The 11175-nt window shown below is 38.3% G+C and overlaps 1 protein-coding gene across 2 annotated transcripts; it reads right to left on the reverse strand.

Annotated features, from left to right (window-relative positions):
- Positions 1 to 8018: 8018 nt before the first annotated feature.
- Positions 8019 to 9832, reverse strand: LOC112524690 (4-sulfomuconolactone hydrolase). Of its 2 annotated transcripts, XM_025134632.1 has the most exons (9): positions 9640 to 9832; positions 9486 to 9557; positions 9249 to 9328; positions 9075 to 9174; positions 8957 to 9010; positions 8696 to 8871; positions 8561 to 8618; positions 8355 to 8476; positions 8019 to 8277 (listed from the first exon to the last, which is right to left on the reverse strand). In XM_025134632.1, exons 1-9 carry the CDS (start codon positions 9802 to 9804, stop codon positions 8130 to 8132), a joined length of 975 nt encoding a protein of 324 aa, XP_024990400.1. In that variant the 5' UTR covers positions 9805 to 9832; the 3' UTR covers positions 8019 to 8129. The 2 variants fall into 2 exon arrangements, with proteins under 2 accessions (XP_024990400.1, XP_024990402.1); XM_025134634.1 differs by lacking the exons at positions 9075 to 9174; positions 9249 to 9328 and having other exon boundaries at positions 9640 to 9823.
- Between the last annotated feature and the right edge of the window lie 1343 nt (positions 9833 to 11175).

An 11175-nucleotide genomic window follows, 5' to 3' on the forward strand; every position in this document is an offset into this window, starting at 1 on the left:
TAAGCACTCCTTATAAGGGTGTGGATACCTCAGCCTAGTGTGACCGGTTTTGGGGCTTGCGTTGTGCGGCTGCCAGAAACAAAACCGTGCGACTACTGCTTTRTGGTTGAGCGGGCAGGTTAGTCAAAGCGGACAATATCATGCTACGGGGTTCTGGGGGCGTTACAGTAGATTTTGTACATGGTTTGTGGTTTTACAGTATCTGCCTATGGGAATGGTTTGGAAGTGGTATTTTTTTCCTCTACTATTATCTCTCCATAATTATTTTCCTTGAGCTCTTATGATTTTTGTGGTCTACATGATTTATTGAAGATCATGCAGCTCTGGACAACAACATTCCCTTGTCTCCTTAGTGGCTTTATGCTAAGCCAGGCGAGAGTAAGATGGTGAGTGTTTGGTTATTAATAAGAGTTGCCTTTAGATGTATTTATAAAAACATGGTATCAGGAAATCATGCTACATGCTGCAAATGGCACTGCAGTTGTGAAATTAGACCTTTCTTTGACAAATAGCGTTATCTTTTGAGTACACACTGTGATGTATGTTGGGACTGTCCCTATTCACTCACTACCTTTTCTATGCATTCTTTTTCTCATGTACATTCATGCAAGGATAGATGTGTAGTAACAGATATGGGATGGAAAATACAAACACCTGAGCGTAAAGCATCATTCTCATTTACCGTGCTTCCTTTTTTTTCTTGTGTCATCAGCTCTCTCACTAGTTATCTTCTGTTTAAATCATTAGAGGCCTCTAAGAATCTTCATATATACTGTCTGACTGGTGGTGGATCCAGAACCTCTGGCAACTGGGGGAACACATTGGGTGCTGGGGGAAGTCTGCGGTCATGACTTGTTAGCGAGATGACTTTTTTTGTTAGGGTCGAAGTGAATTGGGGCACTCCTTTTAATGCATGGACCCATGATCCGCCTATGCTGTCTGTGTTTCTGACCATCTACCTCTGTTCCGAAAGATCATCTTTTTTCTTACTATGATGGTAGGAAATGCGCGCACCAAGTTCTCTCTCTCTTGGAAGTTCTGCTGATTCGAATGTGAAGGAGTGGCTTCCGGATGGAGCTGATGACAAGAAAGATTGGAGGAAAGTTGCAAGTGAGACAGAAAGTGGTCGCCGTTGGCGTGAAGAAGAAAGAGAAACAGGCTTACTTGGTAGAAGAGAGCGAAGAAAAACTGACCGTCGTGTTGATGTTAGAGAGACCACTGATACTAGAGCTCCGCCTCCCTCTGATAGGTGGCATGATGCTGGTAACCGTAGTTCTGGGCATGAGGTACGACGTGATAGCAAATGGTCATCTAGGTAGGGTCCAGATGAAAAAGAAAAGGAATCCCGAACTGAGAAGAGGACTGATGTTGAAAAGGAAGATGGACATGGTGACACTCAAACACACTCAAGTAGCACTAGATTAATTTCTGAGCGTGATCCCGACTCCCGTAATAAATGGAGGCCACGCCACAGAATGGAGGCAAATTCTACTGGACCAGGCTCCTTTCGTGCTGCACCTGGATTTGGGCTTGAGAGAGGATGGACCGAGGGTTCAAACATGGGCTTTACCATTGGACGTGGCAGGTCTAGTGGAACTGCAAGGCCTTCATCTACAGGGTTCGTTGAGAAGGACGAAAGTGTTCCTGGCAAGTCATGTTTTTCTGCTGGCATGTTTTTCTATCCAAGGGGAAAGCTTCTTGATATATACCGGACACAGAAGCTTGACCCATCTTTTGCTAACATGTCTGAGAAAATCACGCAAGAACCTCCTATAACACAAGTAATGCCTGCGGAACCACTGGGTTTTGTTGCTCCTGGTAAAGAGGAGGAGGTATGCAAAAGTATTCTCACATAGTCAAATTTAGATCAATTTACGGAGCTGTATATTAGCGGTTTCTTTCAGTAACTTCATTGTTATATAGATTTCACTAGTTAATCTATTGGTCATAGGCTATTCTTGGTGATATATGGGAGGGAAAAGTCACCAGCAGTGAGTTGTCCTACAATTCACTTGGAAAAGTGAGATCACCTGAGAATATTGCAGGTAATTGATGTTATCTCTATGTATACACCATTGGTGTAACTTTTTCGTACTTTGTGGATTTCTGTATCTAAAAAGCGAGTTCATACTATATAGATGTTGGAGATTTTGGATCCACCGCGGGAAAAGATGGTATTCTCTCCTTGATGGAATTGGTTGATCCAAATAAACAGACTCATCAAGCAGATGCTGAGAGTACCCCACAGTTAAATGGTCCTTCAACAAACTTAACAGATGGTGAGTAGATTTTCATATCCATGAAAATTGACATTTTTAACAATCAATTATAAAGCAAAGTTGTACTTCGTTGCAGAGCAAGACACAAGCTGGAATAGGGATCAAAGAGTTTCTGAGATGGTTGCACAAATGGAGTCCAGATATGAAGTGAAAACACCTAGGTCAAAGAGTGGAATTGTAGGCCCCAATCATGGCGATCCTTTTAATTTTAAAGACGTTAAGCATCAGCTGTTTGATGAAGTCCAGTCATCTGCGTTTGACACCAATACGGCGCATCCTAATGATTCAAACGCTCTCTTTGTAATGCCATCTTCTGAGCAGTATTGGACGGGAAATATGCAACCCTTAGAGAGTAATACAAATAAACATTTGGCTAGCGATATCCCACCTGAGGAGTTAAGTTTGTACTATTGTGATCCCCAAGGGGAGATCCAGGGACCATTTCTTGGGGTTGACATCATTTCATGGTTTGAGCAAGGGTTTTTTGGGTCAAACTTACCAGTTCGCGTGGCGGATGCACCAGAGGGAACTCCTTTTGAGGAATTAGGAGTGGTTATGCCACATCTAAAAACCACACATGACTACACCACCATGAATGGTCCAAGTCTCAATATTGACCATGCTGGTGCTTTCGAAGGGAATTTGGATGCTGGCCTATCAGTGTCTGCTCCTGTTTCTGAAATGGGCATTTCAGCAGCTGATCCTCACTGGCAGTTCGGTGGTAATAATGGTTTATCGACAAAGCATGCTCAATTGAGAATATCTGAGCATGAAGTTCCTTTGCAACTTCCATGTTCTGAGGATCAAGGCTTCCATGATGAAGGTTATACATCATTTGTATCTGTTTTTCTAATTAAGCCTTCTATTTGATCACATCGTAATGTTTTCATTCCATTATCTCTTCTCTTCTTCCCTTGCAGAAATTGTGTTCCCAGGAAGACCTGGTAGCAGTCATGACGTTATTGGGAAAGCTTTAAGAGGCGTGCCTTCTGGAAATTTTGTGAACAACCACACGGTTCCAACTGACTTCACTGAACCTGGCACACGAAGCCAGAATGATAATAAGTTGCATCCATTTGGGTTGTTGTGGTCTGAGCTTGATGGATCTAGCTTAAGGAAAAATTTACCATCTAAGACACCTTTTACTGGTGGTATTCAGCGGCAACTTATGAATGCTGGTTGTGGAGGGGCTGCTTCTTTGGATGCAATGGCTGATTCTACTCATGCTGCTGTTTACAGAAGAAACGCACATTCTGAAAGCAACTTGTATCAAGATGCCTTTGATGCTGGCCAGTCATTGCATATGGATCAAGAGGCCAATCACTTTGATTTAGCAGAGAAACTTAGGGCTCAACACATTCAACAGCAGCTACTCCAGCAGCATAATCTGTTATCTGCTTCCCATTTGAATGAACCTGTACTCGATCAACTTCCAGGTCAAAATCAACAGTTAGCCGGTCAAACTGGGCAAGATCTTGAACACTTTTTGGCACTTCAGTTGCAACAGCAGCAGAGGCACATTCAACTTCAACAACCGCTTCAATTGCATCCACAGCAGTTCCACCAACAACAAATGCTACTCAAGGAGCAGCAGTCTCGACAGCAGATGCTTCTTGAACAACTGGTACAAAATCAGATGCAAGATGGTCGTGGCAGGTTGCATAATGATGTTGTGAGATCCAATAATGCGCTTGATCAAATTCTTCTGAAGCATCAAATTTTAAGTGAACTGCAACAGCATTCGCAGCATCAGCAAAGACATGTTGATCCATCAATAGAGCATCTGATTCAAGCAAAATATGGTCACTCGCCTCATCAAGGGCACCCAAATGATCTCATGGACCTGATGGTGCGTGCTAGGCATGGACAGGTGCCATCTTTAGAACATCAGATGCTTCAGCATGATCAGTTTCATGGGAGGCAATTGCCTATGGGGTTGAGGCAGAGGGTTGAAATGGAGGAAGAAATGCAGCTTGGTTCTACCTGGCCTGTAGATGAAACCAGTCAGCTTCTTAGAAATAATGTTGGTCTTCACCGAGTTAATTCTGTTGGACTCAATCCTTTAGATTTTTATCAGCAGCAACAGAGACCATCTCCCGAGGATTTGAGTCGTATTGAACAGAACCTTTCAGTTCAGGAACGGCTTCAGCGTGGCCTTTATGACTAACTTGCTACCGTATGAAAGGTCATTGTCTATGCCTGGTGGTGGTCCAGGAATGAACATTGATGTTACAAATTCCTTAGCTCGAGCTCAGAACATAGATATACAGGATTCAAATGCTCAGTTACACCATGCTAATCAAGTAGGCCGGTTTCCTTCAAGTGTCTTCCCTCATCAATCTCAGCATCCTTTAGCCCCAAGTAATGTTCGTCCATCACATTTGGATGTGATGGAGGGACCCTGGTCTGAGAACAATGGGCATATATCAAATGGCTGGATGGAGTCGAGGATTCAGCATTTGCATATTAATAACGAGAGGCAGAAAAGAGATATGGAAGCGAGAAGGACCTCGGAAGATCCACGTCTTTGGATGTCTGCTGGAACCAGTGATGACACTTCAAAAAGATTTCTTATGGAATTACTACACCAGAAACCAGGCAATCAACCTACCGAACCATTGGATATAAATAATGGAACTCCATTTGAAAGAGGGATACCTTCGGGCCCTTACTCTGGGACGATCTCTTCAAGTCGTTCTTTCAACCTCGCAGAACAACAAGTAGGACTGAACCACCCATTTGTTGTTGGATCTTATGGCTCTAATGCAGGTGCATCCATGGATGAAACAATAGTTAGCTTGAAAGGTAATGACAGATTGGACCTTGGATCAAATTCTGGAGCAATGCATGAAGAAAGCCCATTATTTGGTGTAAATGGATCATCTCAGACAGTTTATACAAACTCTATGGAGGGCATGCTGCCTATGGAAAGAGAGTTCTTGGATGTGGAGGGGAAAAGGAGGTCACACAAAGATGAAGTTAGCATAATGAAGGGTCAAGCTGCAGAAGCTCAAGAAAGTATGGCTCAAGAGGGTGGTGTTCCTGCTGTAGATCACAGCGGGATGTCAATTGATGCTATTGGCAGGCATAACTCACCTGGCTTTGGTAGTAGTTTCTATATTCTTTTTTTGCCTCCTTTTAGCATTATTCTTTTATGTAGACTAATGTTTCTGACATGGTTCCAGGTGGGAATGCTGGCTTATACGTTGACAAGGTTGGACCCACCGATTCTTTTTCAGGAGAGGCTAAAGATCGGTAAGAAAAACTACTTATAATATTGGACTTGTACACCAGGATGCTAAATTTTTGTAATACGCTCATGCCTGGAAGAGATGTAATATGATAGTCTTGTGGTGGAAATTCATTCCACAGGCATCTCAGACAATGGATTTTTCAGAAGTGAAACTTCAAAACTTCTATTATGTTATTGCTACTGTTTATGGTTGATATGCATGTAATATACATGTAGGTACTTGTTTGCATAAATACGAACATAGCATAGCAATACAAACATATTCCATTTTACCAGTGGCCTCCATGATCTGAATATTGTTGGGTGTACGATGGTCTTTGATGTGTCTTGACTTGTCATATTCATCGAGGCCATCATTTATTGCTCTTCAGTTCTCATATATGCACAAGCAATATGCTTCCAGTGATAGACCATTGTGGTTCCATGTCAAAAGGATCTGGGTTTGTATGTCAAGATCATTTGTGAATATTGGTCTTAAAGACCCTAAAGCTTATTATACGACGGTGTTATAATTTTGTAATAGAACCAAAATTTCATAGGATCTTTGCATACCTGCAAAATCAATTTGTGTTGTCATTCTATTTGAGTTTCCCTGGAAGTGGTTAAGCAATCCATACCATTCATATGCACTTGGAGCTTAATTGAAATGTACTTAAAACTCCTTGGATTTCAATTAAATAGCAGTATCAATCTGAAGCTTCATTGGAAAATAATTAAATCCCAATCCACATCTCAGACACCAAACCTATTACAGCCTTAATTTTCATGTTCCTTTATCTTGTTAAAATGATTCTTCATTGTGTCTTAATTGGTTTTTGTCTGTTTTTCTTAATGCTGGCTGGAACAATGGACATCTTGCTGCTGTAGTATAAACAAACCAAACTAAACCAAATGTACCTAGTATATGCGACTTGGAAGTAGGGTACGGGAGGGTATGATGTATGCAGACCATACCCGTGCCCCTAGGGGTAAAGAGGTTGTAGTATTAAATATTGAGTTGTGCTTATCATAAGTGCAGTTGTTGTTTTTACTTTGTCTGAAATTATTCTACAATTATTGGAATATGTGAGTAGATAAAACTGTTGAGAATTTGTTTTTCAGCATATCTTTTAGCACTAGCTTTTGTTTGCAGGATGACCGCTACTTCCAGATGGCCTGAAAATATTTTGCTGAAACTTCCAGCAGTTGCACGAGCAGCCTCATCACATGAAGGGTTATCTGAGATGGCATTGGATTCAGATGTCAGAGGGAGGAATGTCCCTACTATGATCTCCCATGAAGGTATACACTGCAATTGTTTAAATCTCTTTTGCATTGACCTAGGCAATCATTAAGTAGGAAGCACCATAACAAATCTTAGTGAAGTATCAACCAGTTTTTGTAATTAGCTTGACTAAAAATCCTGATATTCATTTTTTGACATTTTTATTGGCTCACTTTGATGAACATATAAGTACTGTCAGTATGTTTTTATTGCATTTAAAAGATAGTCAAAACTGAGGATGATATTCCTGGAGGATAATTTGTAGAGTGGGTCGAGGCTTTTATGGATTTATTAGCTAAAAATGTTGGACATGCCACATCAAAGTGTGTCCTTGGGTGATCTCTTAGTGTGTTTGTGTGCAAATTCTCATCCTCGGGGGGCAAGTGTCATTCAATGTCTTGAATATGTAAAAAGGTAATACTTTTTATGGGCGATATTGGCAGTTTTTGTGTCTCTCAATTCATGGAAAGCCTTGATAATGATTTCATTATAAAGTCTTGATGATAAAAAAAAGTTCAATGCTTGGAAAGCTCCAGCAGTTTTTTCATGACTTGAAGGGGTAAATGCAATGTTTTTATTCGTGGGTATCGTCCATGGTCTCTACAAAGAGATTTATGGAGCTATCAACTCTATGGCTCACATGGTTACATGTATATGTATTCTTTCTTTTATAAAAATTTCCTAGTTAATAAGTTTGGACCATATGTCATCTTTCACATGTTAATATACAAGTATGATGACGTCTTTTCAAGTGTTGGATTTTATTATTAGGCGGAAGACGAGAGGCAGGAGGAGGTGAAAACAGCAAGGAGGTACGTTTCAGAAGACCATCATCGTGTAGTGATGCGGATGTATCTTTCAGTGAGATGCTTAGAAGCAATGGAAAGAGTCATGCAACAGCTTCTGGTTTGGAGGGCAAAAATGGGAAGAAGAAAGGGAAAAAGGGGAGGCAAATTGACCCAGCCCTTCTTGGCTTCAAGGTTACCAGCAACCGAATAATGATGGGTGAGATTCAACATATAGAAGATTAAGCTGTGCATGTATTTGTTAATTATTAGTTAGCTGTTGTGATGTTACATAGGGTTTGGTTATGAAGATGTAGTTAAAAACAACGAGTCATTTTCTTTGTATTCTTGATGTAGTTTTGATTCATTTCTCCAGGCTAGATCCTGGAAGGCATAACATAAAAATAAGTGGTGGTGTTGTATATGGAATGGAAGAGAGTGAAAAAGAGAGACTTGTTACTTGTTGTGACATGCATTGATGCGTGCAGTGGTTGAGTATACATTAATTAATAAAGCATTTTGCATATGCAAAACAAGCAGTGATGAAATCAAGACTGTCCTTGGAAAAGCTGCATAGCCGTCTTGCCCATGATCCACTCCAAATCAGAAGATGATAAAGGCAGTTGATTGGCAATTACGTATACGGCTTCTTTTGCTTGCTTGTAACCACACTCTTGAACAACAAAAGGGAAATCACTGCAAATGTCAAAAATATCATTATTAATTAATTAGCATTATGAAGCACATATTGAGAGGAAATATGAATTAGGTACCTTCCCCACATGAGACGATTGGCACCAAAGCTAGAGACCAGTTGAGAAAGAAGCGGGCATAAATCTTGATATGGAAATGGGTTTCTTGAAACTCTGAAGAGGCCGCTAAATTTTACATATACCTGTCAAAGATGGTTGTCATGAGTATTAGTATTAGTATTAGTATTAGCAGCAAGGAAGTCAAGTCCGATAAAGGCTTTGCTTGCCTGTGGAAATCTTGATAGCTCCAACAGCTGTGACAAAGCTTTGTCTTCATCCTCATTTCTACAAGCACAGCCAATGAAATGAGATGATGTTCAAGGAGGAATAAGAGAGGAGATGGAAGGAGAAAGAGAGCTGACGTAGGAGGTTTGCAGAAGCCTAAATGATCAAGCACTAGTGTTGTCTTGGGAAATTCAGTGCACAGCTTCTCAATTTCTGAGATATGCAAGTTAAGACCTTTCATGCACATGATCCCAACAGGCACTCCCAGTTCTCCTGCTTTCCAGAACATTGCTTTTCCAATTTCATTTGTCATCTGAAAATATTATATACTTAATTAAATATGGATCATGTAAGTAATATTTACAAAAAGCAGCAGGAAATTAAGGATGTTTAATTACCAGCTGACCAGATGGCCACAAGTAGGGATTAAAGCGAACAGCACGATAACCATCCTAAAGATAAAATAGAAATTGTAAGAGATATATTGTAGGTTTGGGAATAATTTCTGAAAAAGACCTCCAAGATAAGATGTTCAAGTTGGTGGAGTCCAGTGGCATCTTGTGCTGGATTTGCAAGGCAGCAACCAACAAACTTGGATGGGTGCTTCTTCAACACACTGTCCACAAACATAATTATCATCTGTAACTAAGAATGCATATGGATTTGGATAATTATGATGTCAACTGAGACCTTGTTACATATGAATGATCAAACTTGTGATTAATGGGCTGCACGATAACTGCACCATCTACGCCTGCGTCCTCCATACACTGATGAAAGGGTTGTTAATCTCTATAATCTCTTTCTCTCTCTCTCTCTCTCTCTCTCTCTATATATATATATATATATATATATATATATATAAATACAAAGTAAACAATTAAGAAGGAATATAATTAAATTTAATATGAATTGGGAGTTACTTACATGTAGCAAGAAATCGTAATTACCAGGTAAGGAGGGTTCTTGGCCAGGAAAGTAAGGGTATTTGTCCATAGCCTGCATTCAAGGAATGAATTTGAGTAGAAAGATTTGAACCCAACATTTGATTTGATTGGATTGGATTGGATTGAATTGAAACCTGTTGGGGAGATGCCCAAACGTGCAAATGGGAGTCGATGATTTTGTTGGTGGTGGTGGTGGTGGCTGCCATCTGTGAAGCTCTAATAGGAACAGGAGGAGATGAAAAGAAGAAAGGGTTAGTAGTAGAAACTGATGGATTCAGCCAGGTTGAGTTCATGTTCATTATTATTAGTCGCCGCTTTCTTCATCTTGTAAAAATACCTTCTTTCATTTTATTTTATTTTTTATTTTTTTTTTCAAATTTCACATAACACCCTTAACTAATTTGTTTTGCTTTTACACTTGTATTTTATTTCATAAAAATAAAAATAAAAATAAAAGAGTCTGTTTTATCCTCATCCTTTTGTTATCCTATCCCCTTTTTATTTGTTTCTTTCCAAAATATAATATATTCTTTTTATGTAAAATAATGTTTGGGTTTGGGTTAATTAATTAAAAAAATGAATTAAAAAGGAAAACGTCATGTCATATTCCACTCTTCAATTTGGAATGCGATCCCACTCCATTCATATTTAAATTAATCTCTCTCTCTCATAAAATATTACATTCTTAGTCTCTTTGGTTTATGTGTTTGTTTTAACACTTTGATCCCTATTTTAAAATATATATGGTTTCATTTTATATCACTTTGGATCCCTAAATCTAACTCTTTTAGTTTTTTTTTTTTCTATTATAAAAGTCAATTATAGAGGATTTTAGTCATTTTAAGTATACGGATCAAACATCATATTTACTCTTTATATATACTATATATATATAGAGAGAGAGATAGAGATGTGGGTTATTATAACCTCTTACATTTGTACAACCAATACAACTCAATTTCAACCGTCCATTTAATTTGATGAATATGTAATTTCATAAAAATTTTAATTGTTTCCTAATATAAAGTATTGATCATAATTAATGAATCTTATTCATCTTCCATAAATATTTAAATCATAATAAATGAACTCTCATCATTTCATAAATATTTTAATTTATTGGGTTGCATTGGTTGTATAAATGTGATAGGTTTCATCTGAAACAAACTCTCTCTCTCTCTCTCTCTCTCTCTATATATATATATATATATATATATATCAATTTATCAACTTAGTTTCACACTCTTTTTATCATGAAATTATACTTTCATTTTTCTTTATTACAATAATATATTATCACGTTGTTTTTTATTAAGTCGTCGTACTTTCATTTTTCTTTATTACAATAATATATTATCACACTGTTTTTTATTAAGTCGCCGTACTTCCATTTTTCTTTATTATAGTAATATATTTTCAAGTTGTTTTTTATTAATATTTTGTATTATCATTTTCCTTTTTATAGCAATAAACTTTAAAATTATTTTTTTGTTAAAATATTGTTGTATTATCCATTATAGCATTAAGTAACTTTTGGATATGAATCAAGTTAACATGATAAAAGTTATCAAGTTTTTATGTCCTGTCATCATTCACGTGAAACGTGGAAGACACGTCATTTTGATTACGTGACATAAATAAATAAAAACCATCGGTTTTTTAAATAATTT

Source organism: Cynara cardunculus, assembly GCF_001531365.2.
Source record: "Cynara cardunculus var. scolymus isolate 2C chromosome LG 13, CcrdV1, whole genome shotgun sequence".
In the NCBI taxonomy this organism is placed as follows: Eukaryota; Viridiplantae; Streptophyta; class Magnoliopsida; order Asterales; family Asteraceae; genus Cynara; species Cynara cardunculus.

Coding starts and splice junctions, on each gene's coding strand:
- LOC112524690 (XM_025134632.1), bottom strand. CDS start 9,804: ATGAACATGAACTCAACCTGGCTGAATCCATCAGTTTCTACTACTAAC. Junction 9,329..9,485: donor ATTACGATTTCTTGCTACAT/GTAAGTAACTCC, acceptor CCCTTTCATCAG/TGTATGGAGGACGCAGGCGT. Junction 8,619..8,695: donor GGCTTCTGCAAACCTCCTAC/GTCAGCTCTCTT, acceptor CTGTGCTTGTAG/AAATGAGGATGAAGACAAAG.